The sequence below is a fragment of the Nicotiana attenuata genome, chromosome 7 (genome assembly GCF_001879085.1).
Source record: "Nicotiana attenuata strain UT chromosome 7, NIATTr2, whole genome shotgun sequence".
Classification (NCBI taxonomy): Eukaryota; Viridiplantae; Streptophyta; class Magnoliopsida; order Solanales; family Solanaceae; genus Nicotiana; species Nicotiana attenuata.
The window spans coordinates 85,841,972-85,864,240 of record NC_031995.1 but is presented as its reverse complement, the minus strand read 5'-3'; the positions used below and the strand labels follow the sequence as shown (position 1 = coordinate 85,864,240).

Sequence of the window (22,269 nt, the reverse complement as noted above, 5' to 3'; positions counted from 1 at the left end):
GCTTATTGAGTTCCTTTCTACCTTATCTATTGTTTGTAGTTCCAGAATGTATTTTGTGTGCTTTGACACTATGTTTTAATCTATTTAGTAGCTCATGGCTTTGTACTATCGGGTGTTGAGAATTGATATATAATTTTTCGCACTTGGATGTCAATTTTAGACTTATTCATGCTATTATCTATCTATATTGTGTCAGCTGAACATCCTTTATATAATTTTTCTATGATTCCTTATATATGCTGGTTCGCCTAGGGATTACATTAGGTATTATTACGGTCTTGTTAATATTTTGGGTCGTGACAAGTATAAACCTTGTTAACTATGATAACAACCGTGACCATAAATGGACTATCTTAATCAAAACAAATTGTAGATATTATTTAATGCTAGTTGATTTCTTTACTAACCATATACCACGAAAAAAATGTGTTTTATATAAAATAATATATTACAAATTATTCTATTTTTGTTGATTTTTCAGTTTCTTTTTTTGAAGATCCGAAACCAAATCAAACCAAATAACAAAAAAAATCGGTACGTTTGATTTTTCAGTTTAATTCGAGTAATGCACACCCTATTAATGACCATTTGTATCATAAGTGTATCTTTTAAATTATTCCATTGTAATCATCAATATATTGTCTTTAATTAAGGTAATTCCCTTCTAAAACACTTTGCACAAGTGAAGTAAAACTAATACTACTAGGTAATAACTTTCAAGTACCAATGCATTGTAATTTAGGCAACCGGATGAAGAATTGGTCCCAAATCTACCAATTGATGTAATATGATATATAGAAGATTCACCATCCAGTGCGTGAGACCTTTTTAATATAATTTCACGCCGTAAGATGGCGCTAACCTGATATTCCAAAATAAAAGAGGAGGCATCTACCACACCTCCGTCAAGGAGAAACTGATTATATTTTCAGAAACCTATAATCCAACACTATACGTACAACAGAAAAGCAACATATCATAGAAAAAGATTTCTCCAATGTTTATGCCTTATAGAAGCCATATGTGATTTGTCCAAAATATAAAATCCTTTTGTATTTCTTTGATGATACTTTGGATTAGTAAAAATAGTTTCGCTATCAGCAACCCCACTCCACTTTTTGTAAGTACATCAGTGACTTGGTTTTCCCCTCTATAGAAATGTTGAATAATATAGTTAATCCCGGGCATAAGTTTTTTAATCTATCTTGCAAGTTCCAAGGCACATATGTATCACATATTATCATGTGAATAACAACCTAACAATCACATTCCACTATAGTATTTTGAAAGCCAAGTGAGATACCTTATCTTATTCCAATGCGTGATTTTTGCTCCTACACCCCGCAAGTTGTACGAAGATCATGATCATATTTCCACTTGAGTCCCTTATAATTCCCCAGCACCATTTGAACCAACCCTATTTTGACTCCCGTATGTATTCACTTTGATTGAACTTTTATTAGGTTTCTTCCAAGTAGCGATCGTGCACTTTATTCGGGGAACAAGAGTGAGTACCTGCAAACAGATGCCTTACCAATGCTATTACCATTCTCTATTTCAAAAAATATTGAGATTTCCCATCTCAACTGATAGAAAATTTGATGCTTAATTCTAGCCAGAAAGATCCTAGCAGTACCAGACCTCATGGCACACCTTGCCTTCCAAATTTCTCAATATATTATAGCCGGTGTGATTCTTAGTAATTCGTGGTGGATGGTAAGGTTTTACTGACCACTATCTAGTAAAAATAAACCTGACAGAAGTAGGTTCCCAGTAACACCTAGAGGGACGCCAAAATAATTTTCATAGGCAAATTGTAGAGAACGTATGGTGGATTGTCTTGGCTTGTGAGGCACGAAATTAAAACATATTTGATGACCAAATTTTTAGCAATACTTTATCAAAGGGAAGTTTTTCCTTTAATAATATCCAAGCCAAGAAAGTCATTTTAAAGGGTAAGTGCTTATGCCATAGACTCTGAAGGAGTAGAACATTATCTTGTGATTGTTTGATAGAATTCCAACAAGAAGATAAAAATAATTTCATATAGTCATCCATATGGGAATATCATAGAGTTTAGGATCACCAACATGAATATTATAAATGTGTTCTACAAGAAATCCAGGAAGTGCAAGTGTTCAATATGTCGTTGGCCCTTTAGAATAATATCTTTAATTAGATGCCTTCTTGGTATGTTGTTGACTGAGATGATTTGAGCAATAGCCCCCATTCCAGTCCATTATCCCTCCGTAAATTATCATTGCCTGAATTAATCTTCCAAAACACGTTATCCTATGCTTTTTTTCTAATCTAAATAGTAACTTCTATATTTATTTGCAGGAGACGATTGGCCGGGTCGTCTCCTGTATCGTTGCTCCGTTTTCCTATCTATCGCTTCTTCTATGTTTATTTGCAGTTATGTGACTTGCCAGGGTAGTTAGTTTAGTTTCGGAGAAGTGTTGGAGTGAATTATGACTCTTAGCCCCAAGGTTGAAAGTTTAAGTTAAAAGAGTTGATCTGAGTTTGACTTTTATGTAGATGACTCTGGAATAGAGTTTTGATGGTTCTGATAGCTTCATATGGTGATTTTGGACTCAAGCCTATGTCTGGATTTGGATTTCGAGGTCCGTAGGTTATTTTGGCTTGAATTGGCGAATGTTGAGAAGTTGAAGGTTTGAAGGTTGATAGGTTTGATCGAGAGTTGACTTTATTGATATTGGGTTCGAATTTTGGTTTTGAGAGTTGGAATAGGTCAGTTGTATCATTTGGGACTTGCAAGCGAAATTTGAGGTTATTCGAAGTTGATTTGATATGGTTCGGCATTAGTTTTAGAAGTTGGAAGTTCATTAGGCTTGAATTGGGGTGTGATTTGTGGTTTTGATATTTTTTGTGTGATTTGAGGCTTTGAGTAGGTTTGTGTGGTATTACACGATTAGTAGGTGTGATTGGACAAGATTTTGGGGGCCTCAGGTGTGCTTCGGATGGGCTACAAACCATTTTCTTCATGTTTGGGCAACTGATGTGGTTATGACATTTCTATTGTTTGTCCTTAAAAAACACAATCCAGGGACATATTTATGCCAAACTTCTGGAGTCTATCGATTATTGCAAGACCTGAACTGCAAGCCACGAGATGAATTTGAACCTAGGATGAATACTTGCCTGCAGAGTAAAACTCTTCCAATTAACCTTTCATACTAAGGCAGGAGTAAGATATACTCCCCTGTTTCGTATTAGATGAGGTACTTTCCTTTTAGTCTGTTCCAAAACAAATGACACATTTCTAAATAATTCAACTTTAAACTCTTTTATTTTACTCATTTACCCTTAATGAGAAGCTTTTATAGTCACACAAATGTCATAGCCCCACAAACTTTTTGCCCCTTAAGCTTTAAGACCACAAGTTTCAAAAGTCTTTTTTTTCTTTTCTTAAACTCCGTACCAAGTTAAACTACCTCATCTAATATGAAACGGAGGGAGTACATCTTTTGAATAGAAAACTTTCCCCCTTTTGAGTTCTAGATAATCTACCAATCACCTTACAAAGTCTGAAGTTGCATGACTAGCTCTCTAATTTTTAGTATTTTTCTCACTACTCAAGATGCATTCTTAGGTAAAAGAAGTTTCTCTATAGCTCTATTTTTTATGTAGTAACTGAGTACCCATAATATCCAAGTCAGTTATCTTCCATGCTACATCCGATGGTTGCTTCAAAATTGTTGTTTTTTTCTATATGCAAAGGTTTAAAATATTTAAGCCACACCCTTTTTCCAATGAAATCAATGCATTTTTTAAAGTAGCAATTGCCAAAGAATCTTCTGCAAATAGCTTTATTTAAGTTTCGATACCTTCTTTGGAAACATGAATATCTGAGCCCAATAACTTGGGATGCCAAAGATCGCCGATTTTATCAACCGAAGTCTTCCAACTTAGATACCAACTTTGCAGACCAACATTTCATCCTTGTTATGATCTTCTCCACTAGCATACACTAATCTTGAACTTCTGATAGCTCTCCTTACACTTATCAGACCATCTAAAAGGAACACCTTTCTGAGTAAACTTAGGTGATGGATCTGTAGAGGATGAGAATCCCTCCACAAAGCGATGATAATAGCCTGCCAAACTCAAGAAACTTTAAACCTCTATAGTTGTAGTATATCTAGGCCAATTATGAACTGCTTCAATCTTTTTAAGATCAACCTTAATACCATCACTAGTCACCACCTGAACAAATAATGCCACTGAGCCCAACCAAAACTCATACTTGGAGAACTTAGTATAAAGCTTCTTTTCCTTCATAGTCTGAAGCGCGCAATCCTCAAATGATGTGCAAGCTCCTCTATACTACGAGAGTAAACCAAGATATTATCAATGAAATGTATCATAAAAGAATCCAAATAAGTCTTGAACACCCGGTTCATCTAATCCATGAATGTCGTTGGAGCATTAGTCAAACCAAATAACATCACCAAGAACTCATAATGATCATAGCAAGTCCTACAAGCTATTTTAGGAATATTCGAAGCCCTAATCTTCACCTCATGATAATCCAGTCTCAAGTCAATCTTAGAGAACACCCTAACACCTTGAAGCTGATCAAACAAATCATCAATACGAGGCAATGGGTACTTGTTCTTGATGGTAACCTCTTCAACTGCCTATAATCATTACACATCCTCATAGTACCATCCATCTTCTTTACCGGCAATAGTGGTGCACCCTAAAGAGAAACATTCAATCTAATAAATACCTTATCAAGCAAATCTTACAATTGTCCTTCAACTCCTTCAACTCAGTTAGAGTCATGAGGTATGGTGGAACAGATATGGGTTGTGTGCTTGGCACCAAATATATATCAAAACCAATATCCCTATTCAGTGGCAATATATGATAGATCCATAGGGAATACCTTTGGAAACTCCCTCACGACAGGTACCGAATCCATGGAAGGAATCTTCACACTAGTATTCTTAATGAAGGCCAAGTATGCTAAATATCCCTTCTCAACCATAAGTTGAGCCTTTAAGAATAAAATCACCCTACTCGAAGAGTGACCCTCTCCACTCTAGCTTAGGAAACCTTGGCATAGCTAAAGTTATAGTCTTGGCGTAATAACCCAAGATAGCATGATATGGTGTCACGACCCAACCACCAACCGCTCATGATGGCGCCTAACCCACTTTCTAGGCAAGCCAAGCATAACAAAAACGGAATATAATAACAGAATTAACGGAAATAATATAAATCCAAAGTAAGCTGACTTAAATAACTACGTTGATACAAAAGAATTCCCCCGAAACTATTAATACAGAGTCATGAACTCTAAAATAGAAGTACAAGTCTGGAATACAAATGGAAATACTATCTAAATGAAACCATAGCATTGAAATGAAAAGAGACACCAAAGACTACGATCGGGATGCAGCTCTACCTCATCTCTCAAAGATGACCATAGAAACAAATTACAATGACTCACGGCTCGGTCCAATGCTTGGATCTGCATAATAAGTGCAGAATGTAGTATACGTACAATCGACCCCATGTACTCAGCAAGTATCATAACTAACCTTGGCAAAGTAATAGAGGAGATAATTATAAATGATACTCGCTAATAATCTGTTCAGTTCATAAATCTCACAAGTTCACAACAATAATATTATCAAGTCATAAATCATATATAAAGCCACCTTGGTGCACAAAGATAACGTAACATGTTCTTTTTCAGTTAACAATACAACATATAGAGGAGATATACAAAACAAGGCATTTAGACATTCCTGATGTAGCATATAGAGAAAATATGTGAATAAAACATGTATACATCCAAGAAAATTTCAAGTAGAGATGAAATGCAATAACCAAAACAAACACTGATCAATTTTCCTCATACTACGTGTACACCATCAAGAGAGAAACATGAGAGGTTGACCCTAGGGGGATGGATCTTATTCACACATTGCACGGACAACTCACATGCCATATATAAACCTCCATAGAAAACTCATGTGCTAACATAAATCCACACGGACCACTCACGTGTTATCAACCCAATCCATATTACACAGAAAGCATATACAGGAATACATGTACAAGAATAATGGATATCAAATTACATATGATAGATCGATATAAGTGACATGCTAAGGTGTAGGCAAGTGCGAAGTATGCTACCATGGTTCAAATTAGGCGATTACGCCAAAAGAATAGCAATTAACATGTTTGAACAGGAGATCAACCAAAAAATAATCTGTAGCAAGATTCAATTGGCTCTCAAAGGGCGTACAAACTAATAAGCATGATAACATGAAGCTTAGCAATCAAATTCAAGGCATATCATAGTCTAATCATTATCCGAGCATGAATAGTACCCAGTGCACGCACATGGGATCAACCCCTTCATATTAACGCCACCCATAGCGTGTAGCCAACACTAATAGCTCAGGAAACTAGTGCCTCAACCAAGTTTAGGCAAGACATTTATCTCAAAAAAGCCAAATCAATACTCTAGAAATCCATTCCCGCGTGAATTAACCTCTGGACGGTTCGAATCTAGGCAAAATAATTTAATAATATCAATAAAATCCATAGAAAAAATCCCGAACAATAAAATCTTGATTCAAATAAATAAAGTCAACCCAAGAAGTCAATCCAGGCTCGGAACCCTACAAAACTCAAAAACCCCTAATACCCATTCCAATACGGGTCCAAATATGTGTGTTTCATCCAAATCCAACCTCAAATCGACCCCAAAAACACCAATTTTTACTCTCAAAAAATCATGGCAACCCCCCCCCCCCCAAATTCCTCCTTTAAATCACATAAACTAGGTGTAATAATCCATGGAAAATTAATGACTAACATCAAAATTAAGTAGAGCTTACTTACCACTTCAATTGTAGTGAAACTCCTCCAAAAATCCCTCCTAGTCGAGTTCCATAACTCCAAATAATGAAAAATAACCAAAACCCTCAAATAATATAATCTGCCCAACGATTTCGCATTTGAGGTACCACATCTGTGGACAAATCATCGCATATGCGGGAAACACTAATCTCCCGACCATCCGCTTCTGCGGACCCCCTATCTTACATGTGAGTCCGCTTCTGCATAATATCCTACGCTTCTATGCACCCGCTTTTGCGCAGGCGCATCTATGCTCCCAATACCTCATCTGCGAACTCAGCTCCCAGCCATTCATCCACACATACAATCCTGCAGGTGCGACCTCACACATGCGCACCTCCCTTCGCCAACCATCAGCCAAGCTCAACCACCTTCCGAGTTGTCTGAAACGAGCCCGAGCCCTTTGGGACCCCTCCCGAGCACACCAATAAGTCACAAAGCACAACACAGACCTACTCAAGATCTTAAATCACACTAAACAATATTAAAACTACGAATCACACCTCAATTCAAACTTATTGAACTAATCCAAATTTTCGAATTCCAAACTTCCGCCGGACATGCCTAATCAACTAGGAATGACCTCAAATTTTGCACCCAAGTCCCAAATGACCTATTCCAACTCCCAAAACCACAATATGAACCCGATATCATAAAAGTCAACTCTCGGTCAAACCTATGAACCTTTCAAACCTTCAACTTTCGAACTTTCTCCAAATAGGACGAAATCAAACTACAAACCTCCAAATCAAAATCCAGACATATGCTTAAGTCCAAAATCACCATACGAACTTATCAGAACCTTTAAAACACCATTGCAGGGTCATCTACAAAAAAGTCAAACCCCGGTCAATATTCAAAACTTAAGCTTCCGCCTTGGAACCAAGTATCCTAATTCAATCCAAGACTTCTCCGAAACCAAGCCAACCACCCCCAAGTCACACAACAAAAATACACATATGTAACACATCAAATAGGGGAAGCGAGGCTAAAATACTCAAAATTTCGTTACATATGCGGATAACTAATCCATGCCAAGAATTACCTCAAAATCTGCCATATCCAAAAAACAAGATCAATCATCATGTACTACCCATTAATAGTAACCACATAAGTTTAATACACCTGATCAACCATAATATAATCTCTAATAGGCATAGATACATAAAAAGGAATATCCAAAGAATCACAAGACATATTCAAATATGATGCAAAATAAGATGACACATACAAATAAGTAGAACCCGAGAAAAATAACACTAAGGTATCCCTATGACAGACTGAAACAATACATGTGATGACTACATCAGACGCCGCCGTCGTCTACCAGGAAAAACATAGCAACATGCTTGACCTCTACCTATTTGTCCTCCACCTCTAGGATGACCTTTACCTAGATGACTTCCACCTATAGCTAGTTGGACATGTTGTGTAGCATTTGGGGATGGAATCATAGACTTAGTACTTTGATGAGATGTACCACTCTACAATCTAGGTAATTCTTCTCGATATGTCCTATGTTTCCACACTCAAAGAAACCCTTTGCTGGTGTGGCTGCTAGGACTGAGTTTATGCCTAACGGGTAGATTAACCATTACATGAATCATAAATTGGAGACGCACTGTAGGATGCCTAACTAGAATAACTCCGTAAGAACCATGACTAACTAGATCACGGTGAAAGTATGAAGTGTTGAGTGATCTGGCCTACCAAAATGCCTCTATAATAATGACCCTTGCCTCCAAGTGAGGCACCACTGAATCTACCAGTACCGAGAGGCTTCATAGCCTCATGCTCCTCTCAACTCAGTGTGCAAATATGCTCTATCCTCCTACCTATCTCAACAACCAGAGTAAAGGTAGTACTCATCTTGATCTCTCATGCCAACCCAAATCGAATACCGAAATTGTGACCCTCAATAATCCTCCATATATTCTCTTTCTCGGGCTGGAATCAAGAAAGTTGCATAGAGAGATAACTTAGTAAACCTTATTTCATACTCAGTAACAGATATGCAATCCTTCTGCAGGTGCTCAAACTGGCTACGCAACACATCTCTCCTAGTGAATGGAATGAACTTCTCTAAGAAAAAAGTCAAAAATTAAGTTCAAGTGAGAGGACGTGACCCTGCTGGACTACCCTACTCCTAAGTCTGCCACCATCTCTTGGTTAGTCCTCTCAACTAAAATTAACTCTATTGGACACCACAAGGCCCAAATTGCATAGGATCTCATGGCACCTATCCAAGAAGTCTTGAGGATCAGTTACGGGATCATCAAAACATAGAGAATCTAACTTTTGTAATCGATCCATCTGCTTTTGCTCCTAAATAGACATAGCATCCCTTACCTTTAGTCATGCTACAACAATAGGTTGAACTACCCCAAATGGTAGATGTCACGTCCCAACCTCGGGAGGCGCGACCGGCGCTCGACCGAGTGAACCCAACCGAGCAAGCCTCATCACACACTTCCTACCCAACTCTTCATGAATAAGATAGCCATGCTTCCTTTTTATTTAAGCAGGGAAAGGTGGTACATTCAACAATGTTAATTCATCTTATATTACAAGCTTAAACCGTAGTTAAAGTTAGCTTCCGAAATTCCCATAAAGTTACAATTTATAGATAACATGAGTTTAGAATTACAACATGGTTCATGGACCCCTCAAACATCCGTACATAACCCACACATATGTCTACGGAGCCTCTAAGGATGTAAGAAAAGACAAGCATGACAGTGCTGGTAACAAGGCCCCGGCTATACCTCAAAAGTAGGAGTCTATAACAAAAGATGTGTAATCTAACCCCTTGAAGGAGAAAGGGGCTCACCAAGACTTCAGAAGAAGGTACTCCGCTACACGCGATCAACACTATCTGCAATGGAACCACCTACATTCATTAAACAAATGTAGCGTCCACGGCAAAAGGGACGTTAGTACCATGGAATAGTACTAGTATGTATAACTAAACTCCATCTAATTAGAAAGAACTATCAAACAAGAATAAAGAGGAATTCATATAGACAATCAGAGTTTCAAACAAGCACTATGTCAACAATATAAGGAGGTTCACAAGATTTTCACATGGTTTCTGAAATTTTAGATTGTAGCATCCCACACTGTTGCATCATCATTCACCTTGCCACTGCTTCTTTGAGTGGAGTCCGATCACGGCCCGATCGGCTAGGCCGTCTCTCGGAGACGTTACCATTACTTCATTCATACTTTCCAGTTTCACTCATCAATACATTGCCACCACGTATATATATATATATATCATGGCGTCCGATCACGGCCCGATCGGCTAGGCCGCCTTACCGAGGCGTTCCATTTTCCATCACTCATCTCATATCAACCTTTGTTTCTCATAATCATTTCATAGGCATTTGGGGCCGCAGCTATCACATCATATGTTTGGCACTAGGCCATATCTCACATCGTTTTCAATTTCAATGATAGATTCGCAATTTAGATAAATATGGGCACACAATAGCATTTAGGACTGTAAGCATAAATGTGACTTCACATGGATAACACAACATATGCAGCTTCAACTCAAATTTAAGGTCTAAGCATTTTAATACGTAGTTCATATCTTTTTCCTCCTTTCAAGTTATCAAGATAGCACATCGTTCATGTTGAAACACATCTTTCCCGCATACAAGGTTACATCACAAATTCACGTAAAGTATCAATCAATGCAAGAACCCAAATTTCAGTCTTACCACATTTACATAAGCAACAATGGAGCTCAATTTCTAAAAGACGGGGTTTTATCCATACATACCTCAACCAAGCTTTCCTTAATCCTATAACGTTCCGGAATGTTCGCACTTCAATCTATTTAAGCAATATAGCACAATTTAACTCATAATCAGGAAAAGATCATAATCTAGGCTCTCTTGAGCATTTTATCGAGCATTTTAGTGTTCATTAAGGCCTTATGGTTCTTTTATGCAAGATTATACTAGCCCATTACCCATTCCTCTTTATTTATAATTACCCATATTCTTTAAGAACACATGCATGCGTTGTAATCCCCCTTATCCCCATGAATTACCTCACTAATGATCCCTTATAGCTATGTGTAAAAATAAGAGCTAAGGTGATGAAGTCTTACCTCTTGGGACGAAGTTTTAGGCCCTTCACTTGATTATCTTCAATGATTTAACAAGGATTCATGGAGTAATTTGATGGGAAGTGCTTTCCCTCTCTTAGACCCCTCTCTCTCACTCTAGAAGTATCAGGAAAATGGCTCAAAATGAGCTATTTCACCGGATATAATGACAGGGGGTCGGGTTTAAAATTTAGAAAACTGGAGCCCCGACTCAGATCTGCGATCGCAAAGCTGACATGCGGTCCGCAGAATGGACCGCAAAATACTCCCCAAAACCTGAAGACACTGTTTGGGTATGCGACGGAAATGCGGTCCGCATACCCGTTATGCGGTCGCATAATGCACCGAAAAACTGACCTTTACAAAAATCCCAAGGGGATTATGCGACGACTATGCGGTCCGCATATCGATTATGCGATCGCATAATTGACCGCATAGTTGACCTCAAATTTGCCCAACACACTGACTCACTTTGCGGCAGATATGCGGTCCGTATACCTGATATGCGACCGCATTCTAGACCGCATAATTGCACTTTTCTGGAAAACTTTGATTCTTGATTTTTAAATGCATAGATCAGTACAAAAGAGTCTGAACCGCGGAGAGCTTGCGAGCCGCGAAGAATTTTACACATTCCTAACACATATTCCTAATTTGACACTACGAGCTTTTGAGTTTTGAGTACAAGTTTTTCACGGGGCCTTACAGTAGAATAGCTAGAGCTCTAAGAATATAAAGCATAGTAGCAACCTGCTCTACAATATGCGTAGTTGGGGTCTGGGGTCTAGGCTCACCCTACAGCCTGAGAAGTAGACGGGTCCACAAGAATCATCCTTGCATATGCCAAACTTTCAAAGTAACTTAGAATCTGAACCATAGTCTCCTAAATCACTGGAGTAGCAATAAAACCCTCCAAACCTATGTTGGACCCGATGGAACAACCTTATCTAGATCCTGATCTACCGTTGGAGCTAGAGGTGGCTCCATTGAAGTAGTTGTAGTACGAGCACAAGTAGCTGCGGGTGCTCCACCCCTTGTGGGAGATGTTGTACGTGCCTTGATCTAAGATCTAGCCCTGCCTCGGCCCTTGCCTCTCCTGGCTCTGGCCTAAGGTACTAGCTCCTGCTTAGTAGCTGCCAACACACATTTTCTCAACATATATGAAAGAATAGAAGGGTAAGGATTCAAACTTCAAGATGAAACAAAGAACGTAAGATAGGAGAAAAAGAAAAAACGTTTCCTAAATTCCATGTAGCCTCTCAAAGATAAGTATAGACGTCTCGATACAATTCTAGACTTGTTCATGACTTGTAGAATATATGAACCTAGGGCTCTTATACCAACTTGTCATGACTCAAATCCCACCATGCTATGATAGAACCTAACTCAGCCCGCTTAGTTAACCAACCTACATAAACCACTATAAAATTCATTATAAAGGATGTTCAACTAATGTAAAGTGGATAAAAACATAAATAGGTTTTAAATTACATCAAGTGCAAAAAATACTACATCAATCCCCGAAACCCGGTAGTACAAGTCATGAGCTGCAAATTGGATACAATATAGTCTCAAATACAAAAGTACTGTCTAGAACAATAAAACGGTAGAATAGATATGAAGGAGATTCCATAAGCTGTGAATCCAAGAGCAGAAGCTCAGAAGGAAGTCTCCAAGTCACGCTTAGGCACTCTCTTGAATGAAACTAGGACCAATGCGAGCTATACAATAATGTGTAGAAGTACAGTGTGAGAATAAAAGGTGGGCAAAAAACACGCTCGCTAGGGTTCTGCCGATAGGTGACGTCGAACAGCTCTTGTGTGGTCTTTCATGGCCACTCCGGCTGGTGGCCAGCAATCTTCAATGGCTGGTCAGCCTCCCTAAGCGTCCCCCACAAATTCCAACCCTACTACACAATCACAAACTCCACTGGATATCTCAAAAAACCTTAAAACTAGCACAGTTAATGCCCCTATGTACGTGAACAAAGCTGCGCAAAAATCTATCGAGCCAATTCCTTTGAGAAGAGTTTCTTTTTTTAATAGGAAACCATTGGTGAAATTTACTGAGGCAGAAGTAGATCGAATGAATGTTATTGAAGGACTTTAGTATGCTGTGGTGGGAAAATTTGCGTATGAATGGCCTGAGCTTCCAGAAATACGTAGAATTGTTCCTTCACAATGTGGAATCAAGGGTCAATACAGTATTGGCTTCCTTAAAGATAGACATGTTCTTATTTGACTCACATTATGGCAGGACTTCATTGATTTTACATCAAAAGGTGCTTATTATGCTAAAGACATAGCTGGATATGAATATCGATTGAGACCTCTCATTTATGATGTAAAGTTTAAAGCTGGGAAAACGTAACGACCCGACCTGTCATTTTGAGAATTAACACCCCGATCCCCTATTAACTGCTTTTCCCGTATCTTTTTCTGCTATTGTGATTTGCCGGGATGGTTCATCTTGAGTTTCGGAGTGTTTTGGGACACTTAGTCCCTAAATGAGAGTTTAAGTCTTAGAATTTGGACCGTGGTCAGAACAGTGTGAGACGGCTCCGGAATGGAATTCCGTCAATTCCGTTACCTCTGTTGGGTGATTTCGGGCTTAGGCGCATGTCCGGATTGTATTTTTGAGGTCCGTAACTTATTTAGGCTTGAAATAGCGAAAGTTGAATTTTTGGAGTTTCGGCCCAATAGTGGAATTTATGATATTTGGGTCAGAATCCGATTTCGGAAGTTGGAATAGGTCCATAGTGATGAATATGACTTGTGTGCAAAATTTGGGGTCAATCGGACATGGTTTGATTGATTTCGGCATCGGTTGTAGAATTTTGGAAATTCAAGTTCATTAGGTTTGGATTGGAGGGTGATTCGTGGTTTTAACGTTGTTTGATGTTATTTGAGGGTTTGAATAAGTTCGTATGATGTTTTAGGATTGGTTGGTATGTTTGGTTGAGGTCTCGGGGGCCTCGGATGAGTTTCCAATGCTTAACGGATTTGATTTGGACTTAGGCATTTTTGCTGAACATGATATAATCGCACCTACAGATGTGGGACTGCAGGTGTGGTGTCGCAGAAGCGGAAATGGATCAAGGCAACAGGAACTGCAGGTGCGACTGGAGGACCGTAGATGCGGCCCAGAGACCGCAGATGCGGCCCAAAGACCGCAGATGCGATCCCAGCCCGGATAAGTGACTTTCGCACCTGCGATGTTTTTTACGCAGGTGCGGGACCACAGCTGCGGTCCCATGAACGCAGATGCGGAAATCGCTGGGCAGAAAAGATTGTTTCGAGGGTTTGAAATTTCATATCACAAAATTTGGTTTGGAGCTTGGTGGGAGGCGATTTCTTGAGGGATTTTGAAGGAGAACTATTGGGTAACGAATTCTAACTCTATTTTGGATCATATACATAAATCTATTGTTGTTTTCCTTATTTAATTAAGGAATTTGAGGGTGGAAGTTTGGAAATGGGGGAAAAAGTTCCCCAATTGAAAATCTGAAGTTTGAATAGGAATTTGACGTCGTATTGGGATATTTTTGTACGAGTGAACTCGTGAGTGAATGGGTGTTAGTAATTTGTGGTTTTTACGCAATTTCGAGACGTGGGCCCGGGGAGGATTTTTGGGCGTTTTTCCATTTTCTTGACTTAGCTTTAATTTCATTAGCTATTAGTTGCTTGTAGTTATATTTATGTTATGTAATTGATTTGATTAGATTTGGGCCACTAAGAGTTGGATACTCGTGGCAAGAGCGTGATTTCGAGTTGGTTTGAGCTTGGTTCGAGGTTAGTGGCTTGCCTAACCTTGTATGGGGGAACTCCCCTTAAGATTTTGGTACTGATGTTATATGAATGCCATGTATGTGAAGTGACGAGTGCGTACACGTGCTAATTGTTGAAAAACTCTATTTTCATTAAGTAATTAACTGTCTTCCTTTAATTGAGCAATACTAGTATATGTAGCCTCCTGTTTAGCTTAGGAAAGCATGCTTGTGTTCCTTAACTGTCTTATCATCATTAACTGTCTACCTTGATTTTGTGTAGCATGTTTAGAATAAGAATTACTTGTCTTCTTTGCTACGAACTTGATTAGAACTGTAGATTTTTCCTAGCTAGAACTGTTGTGTATATTGAATGGGTTGTGTATTTATTTTGGTACTACAGAAAGGTATTCCGGGAGATCTCCCTGTAAACATGTTTGGGATTACAGGACGGTATCCTGGGAGATCCCCCTCTACTGGATATTTACTTTGGGACTACGGAACAGTATTTCGGGAGATCCCCCTGCACATTTACGATTTGGACTATGGGACGGTATCCCGTGAGATCCTCTGTACATTTACGTTTGGGACTACGGGACGGTATCCTGGGAGATTCCCTGTTGCTATCGCTGCGTACTGAATTATTTCTTCTTGTGATTTCATTTTTCATTAACTATTAGCATTTTAACTCTACAACGATATTTCATACTATTTTATCTTATTATATGTACAAACTAGTAGGGCCCTGACCTGATCTCGTCACTACTCGACTAAGGTTAGGCTTGGCACTTACTGGGTACCGCTGTGGTGTACTCATGCCCTTTCCTACACATATTTTTTGTGTGCAGATCCAGGTACTTCTTCTCAGCCATACTTTCAGTGAGTGCGAGGTGATCTTAGAGACTTCGAGGTATATCTGCCGCGTCCGCAGACGTAGAAGTCCCTCTCTATTCCTCCTTCAGTTATAGACTTTCTGTATTTCTTTGTTGATAGATTTCTGGAGTTAGAAACACTATGTATTTTTATAGCTTGTGATTCATGAGATTTCGGGTTTTGGGAGTGCTTCTGTTCAGATCGTGAGTGTTTTATTGTATATGCTGAGCGTCATTTTAAACTCCTTTATTATAGTTACTTGTTAATTGTTAGTTTTCATATCTTATTTCATTTTCGCAAATTGTTAGGCTTACCTAACCGTAGAGACTAGGTGCCGTCACGACAGTTCATGGAGGGAGAACTTGGGTCGTGACAGGAAGAAACTCCTATGACTATGGCATGGATTTCGTTTCCAAGTTTGTTACCAACCTATTTTGTCAAGGAATGTTTGTTCTCTCTTACTTCAACAATAGAGAAACCCAGATATGGCTACAATTAACAAGACTAGACCTAGTTGTGCAAGGGTTAAAGTCTTGGTTGATTTGTTAGCTGATCATCCTAAGAAAGTGACGATGGATATTGAGAATGAATCGACGGAGAAATAAGGACTGAGTGGGTGAATATTAAATATGATATGATCCCTAAGTATTTTAAGGAATGTAAGTTACAAGGCCATGATAAAATTGAATGTTGGTGTATTCATCCAGAACTGATGGAGAGCAATGACAATGCCAAGGCAGTCGTTCATGAGGTACAAGGTGGTGAAATTGTTGATTAAAATGGGAAGAAGAAGAAAAACAATGTGAGTCAACCTCTCATGATCTTTTCAAGTGGTAAAGTTGTGGGGAAATATAGTGAACAATGGAAGGAGGTTCGTGATAGTCGTGTGAAGAAAAATGTGCAACAAGAGGAAAATAAAGAATCAAAAGGAAAGAAGGCTACAGGGAAGGGAGAAATTGCTAGAAAGGAAAATATTAATGATGATGTGACAACTAGTAACAAATTTGCCTTATTGGAGGAAGGAGAAAAGGAATTTCATAAACAAATCAAGAATGAGGTAGTAGAAAAAGGTGTTATATAAGGAGCACTGCAAGGAAAACGAAGTGAATCCTACTTCTAATGGGAAAACCTCTCCGCGTAAGGATACAAATAAAATTCCGGCTAAAGACAGTCCTATTCCTAATCCTAACCTAGCTGGGAATGAAGATTTGAACAAGAAGGAATCCACTATCTAGTGGGTTCACAGAAGATTTGGCACAAATAAAGAAGAATTGAGGCAGATGAATGTAACGCTTAATCATTCTTGTCAGGAAGTTCCATCGCCAACTTATGAAGATTAAAAGGATATGGGGGTCAATTTGGAGGTTAGTTCTGGCACAAATATATGGAGTGATGAAGTAGAAATCATGGAGAAGGCTAGTGATGCAAAGTTGAGTCCCAAAACCAAAGGAGAGAGATAGCACAAGGAGGAAGCTTTAGCAGATTGTTTAAGACCTAACCCTACAATAAACACTAGAAGTACAAAAACTAGGGTTGACGATAAGGAAGGGGATGCAAAACTTACAACTATTCTAATGATGGGAACAACTCAAGGATCACAAAAAGGAGCTGGTTACATCGGTGGTTCGAAGAGTAAGATGTCAGCTAAGAAAATCAGTAATGAAATAGTAAACCCTAGTGGTGCTGCTCAGGCTTTGGCTATTATTGGCAGTGATCAGGTGGAGGTTCAAGCTGAGGTTCAACATGAGAATGATTAGATTGAAGTGCTACATCATACAGTGAGGTCTCCTAACCAAATATCTGCTGGGGTGATGGCTCAAGGCAATGGAACAATAATTTCGGGGTTTACTGCTACAGTAAACCCTAGTTTGGGAGATGTTTATAATTTGCAGTTCAAGGATATACAAGAAGCAACGAAGGCTAGGGAGAATGCTGAAGTGATGAAGGAGGCTACTAGGAAGTCAGTTGATCTAGTGGAACTGGCTCCTATTGGTAGCAACATGGAATCTGGACAAAGTAACTTGCTATGCAATTATCTACTACTGCTATTGATGATCCTGGCATACTAGCTGGGAAAATTTTCAGTGTCACTAGTGGAATTTTAGCCAAAGGCATACTGCTCAACAATAAGGGGCAAAGGGAATTGGGAATGATAGCCAAAAATCATGAACCAAACCCTTTAGTACTACAAGTGGTTGAGGATGCACAAGGAGATGAGGAAGATTTGGGGGAGGATATTGAAGAAGAATCTACTATTGCTAACTTCCAACAAGAAGTAAGAGATGGTGACATATCCCCAGAAGTGTGGACAAGAAGAAATCATTAACAAAACCTACAAAGAGGCAGAAGAAGGACATCAAAGATAGTGTGCCTATAAGGGTGCAACCAAAGAGAAGTGTGATCTCTACTTCCAAATAATCTTATGGACAATGCTTTAGTATGGAATGTGAGGTTGATTAATACTCAAAAGGATTTCAGTAGGTTACTTAACCTACACAGAAAGTACAATTTCTATTTAATAGGTTTGATGGAACCTTGGCAAGACATTAGCAAACTGGAGGAATATACACAAAAGTTGGGGATACATTCTGCTTATGCAAATATGAATGGAAAAATCTGGGCTTTTGTAGATGAAGATATTATTGTAGATATTGTTATGAACATGGAAAAACAAATGACTTTAAGTTGTTTCATAGGAATTTGAACAAGGAGATTTACGTGACTCTTGTATATGCTAAATGTGATGCTATTGAATGAATTGAGCCATGGGATTCAGTGTACCATTTAGCTTCAGATATGGAATCCCCTTGGCTTGTTGAAGGGGATTTTAATGTGATACTATCTGAGGAGGAGAAGTATGGGGGCTGTCCAGTGTATTTGAGTGAAGTGGAAGACTTTGCACACTGTGTTGATACATGTGCATTGTATGATATTGGCTTCAAAGGGAGTTTGTATACTTTGTGGAATGGAAGGTCGGATATAGATTGCATCTTCAAAAGGCTTGATAGGTTCTTTGCAAATCAGGAATTCCTAGATTTGTTCCCATCCTTAGAAGTTGAGCATCTCATATGGATCTGATCAAGCACCCCTTCTATTGTCATGTAATATTGACACTGTCCAAGTGAAGAAGCCTTTGAAGTTTCTCAATTTTTGGGCTAAACATAAGACCTTTTTGAATGTGATAAAGGAGAATTGGGTAAATGATACAATGGGGAATCCTTTCATTATGTTCCAAACTAAGTTGAAGAAAGTAAAGTCAGCTTTGGCAGCCTGGAGTAAGAAAACTTTTGGAGACATCTTCAAAAAAATTCCATCATTAGAGGATATCATAAAGTTTCATGAAATTGAATTTGAGTTGAATCCAACAGTCCAGAATAGGGCAAAACTACACAAAGTAGAAGCTGATCTCACAAAGTTCTATCATCTTTAGGAATAATTTTGGAGGCAAAAGGCTAGAATGCAATGGTTTCGGGATAGTGACAGAAATACCAAGTATTTTCATGCTCAAGTGAGGGGAAAGAGGAAAAGACCACTACTATCCAGAATCTTAGATAACAATGGGAATTGGCTTGATTCTCAAAAAGATATGGCAAGGGAGGCAGTAGAATTCTTCCAAGCTCAATTCATTGAAGATAGGGTTCCTACCAACTTTGACATCATTCAGTACGTCCCTAAGTTGGTGTCTATTGAACATAATGAATTATTGTGGCAAGAACCAACCATGGAGGAGGTGAAGGCAACAGTATTTGGGCTAAATGGAGACAGTGCCAGTGGTCCAGATGGATTCACTGGACATTTTTATCAGGCAAGTTGGGATATTATTGGGGAAGATTTGCTTCATATGGTGAGAGCTTTCTTTTATAGTGCAGAATTACCAAAATTCATCACACATACAAACCTTGTATTGCTTCCAACGAAGAAGAATGTGGCAACATTTTCAGACATGAGACCAATCAGTTTGAGCATTTTTTCTAATAAGATCATCTCTAGAGTTCATTAAGAGGTTAGTATAGTTTCTTCCTTCTATAATCTCTCCTAATCAGGATGGATTTGTTAAGGGCAGGAGTATAGTGGAAAATATTTTACTTACACAAGAGATCACAACTGATATAAGGATGAGAGGGAAGCCAGCCAATGTGGTGATCAAATTAGACATGGCAAAGGCTTATAATAGAGTGTCATGGTTGTTCTTGACAAAGGTGTTGAGGCAGATGGGGTTTGGTGAGATCTTCATTAACATGATATTCAAATTAGTATCCAACAATTGGTATTCAGTACTATTGAATGGGCAGGACAATGGATTCTTCAAATCTACAAGGGTGTCAAGCAAGGAGATCCTTTATCTCCTACTTTATTCATTCTGGCAGCAGAGGTTCTTGGGAGAGCATTGGATGCATTATTAAATAATCCAGATTTCATAGGCTTTGGCATGCCAAAGTGGATCCATAACATCAACTACTTATCCTATGCAGAATCATATTCTATTCTTCTCACTATGGAGCAGTCCAACTTGTCATGAATGTTTTGGAAGATTATGAGGTAGCCTCTGGGCAGAAAATAAACAAAGAGAAATCTTCCTTTTATATGCATGAAGGAGCACCAGTAGATGAAGTGAATACTGACATTTTATCACTGAAATCCAAAGACATTCCTTCCCATTTACTTAGCTAGGATGTCCAATTTTTATTGCAGAAGAAGGAAGGAGTTCTACAACAACATTCTATTCAAAGTACAAGAGAGATTATCATCATGGAAGGGCAAGTTACTTTCTATTGGTGGTAGGGCAGTATTAATTGCACATGTGTTAGAGAGCATGCCAATTCACCTTCTTTCAGCAGTGAACCCTCCAGTATATGTGATCAAACAATTACACAAGATGTTTGCTAGATTTTTTTGGAGCAATTAAGGTAATGTAAGGGCAAGACACTGGGCTTCTTGGGATACTTTTTGTCTGCCTAAAAATAAAGGAGGACTTGGTTTTAGTTCAATGTATGATGTGTCCAAGGCTTTGTTTGCAAAGCTGTGGTGGAACTATAGAACTAAGGACTCTTTATGGAGTTCTTTCATGAGGAACAAATATTGTAAGATGATAAATGAAGTGGTAGTACCATGGAGATGAGGTTCTCAAGTGTGGAGAAACATGCTCCAAATGAGGGATGAGGTGGAACATCAAATTTGGTGGCAATTGAAGAGTGAGAATTCCTGGTTTTGGTTTGATAATTGGACTGGTTTGGGAGCTCTCTATCATGCAACAAGTCCAGAGCATTGGTGTGATAAATCTTATAAGTATGTTGATGAGGTGATAGAAAATGGTGCATGGAATGAAGGTCTTTTGAGAGAATTGTTGCCGGAGGAGTTATCCGATCACAACATGGATACGATCTCACAATCTTTAGATTCCTAAATAAAGGATAAACCATGGTGGAATCTAGAAACAAAAGGGAAATTCTCAGTGAAGTCAGCTTGGATATTTATAAGGAAGAGAAGGGCAGAAAGCAAATTATATAAATTTTTCTAGATGAAGGGTGTGCCTTTCAAGATTAGTTTTTTCATGTGGAGACTCTGGAAGGCAAAACTACCATTAGATGATTGGTTCTTAAGGTTGGGATACTTTAGAACATCAAGATGTTAGTGTTGTAGGAATCCTAAAGAACAAACAATGTCCCATGCTTTCTTGACATCTCCAGTAGCCAAATTTGTATGGAACTACTTCGGTGCTCCAGTAGGGATCAGAACTAAAGGGAAGCAACTAGTTCAAGTAATAAATGAGTGGTGGCTTAAATTAGGAAACTCTAGTATGAAGGAAGTTTACCAAGAAATGCCATCCATAAAAGTGTGGCATTGTGGAAGAAAAGGAATTCTGGCAAACATGGGAAGAATGTATCTTTTAATAGGTTGATATTCCAGATTTCAACCACAATTCATATGTTCTTGAAGGTAAGAAGACCAGGGTTCAAAGGAGTTACTACCAATTGGCCAGACTTACATGAGAAATAGCTAAATCATCTCCCTAGATTGAAATATAGTAAGGTACTATGGCAGCTACGTCCAGATGGTTGGATAAAATGTAATACTGATGGTGCTTGTAGAGGAGACAATGGGGGAGCTTCCTATGGTTTTTGCATTAGGGATGATATTGGAGACCATATATATTCCCGGGCAGATGTTGTGGAGGAGGCAACAAATAACATTGCTGAAGCTTAGGCCATTTTGGAAGCAGTCAGGTACATACTTCAAATGCAGTTTCCTCCTTGTATAATTGAGACAGACTCATTATTGATAAAGAGAGTGTTAGATGAGGTATGGGAACCACCTTGGAAAATTTCTAATCAGGTGGATGAAATCAAAGCGCTTATGTCTAAAGGTGTTTCCAGATTGTGCATGTGCTGAGGGAAGGAAAACCCATGACCGATATGAGCTCGAAGCTTCCTTCGTAACTCCCAGAACTTCTTCGTAGTGGCTCCCTTACATGCCCCATTTCAGAGGGAACCTCAAAGTGGCTCTATTTCATTATATTCCATCCATATCCCAATTCCATTCATTTAATATCCCTTTGGGGTCATTGATATAACAGATATTTTCGGAATGGGGGAGACTAGGTGAGGGG

At 38.7% G+C, this 22,269-nt stretch overlaps 1 protein-coding gene across 1 annotated transcript; it reads left to right on the top strand.

Moving 5' to 3' along the window:
* LOC109230219 lies at window positions 19,120–20,181 on the top strand. The gene is made up of 3 exons (XM_019395743.1): window positions 19,120–19,506; window positions 19,706–19,883; window positions 19,955–20,181. The coding sequence occupies exons 1-3, from the start codon at window positions 19,120–19,122 to the stop codon at window positions 20,179–20,181; spliced, it is 792 nt and encodes a 263-aa protein (XP_019251288.1).

Bases quoted from the DNA above. Each gene is read 5' to 3' on its own strand.
- LOC109230219 (XM_019395743.1), top strand. From the start codon at position 19,120: ATGCAATGGTTTCGGGATAGTGACAGAAATACCAAGTATTTTCATGCT. The intron at 19,507-19,705 runs GTGAGAGCTTTC...TCTCCTAATCAG, and splicing joins GGGAAGATTTGCTTCATATG to GATGGATTTGTTAAGGGCAG. The intron at 19,884-19,954 runs GTGAGATCTTCA...TTGAATGGGCAG, and splicing joins GTTGAGGCAGATGGGGTTTG to GACAATGGATTCTTCAAATC.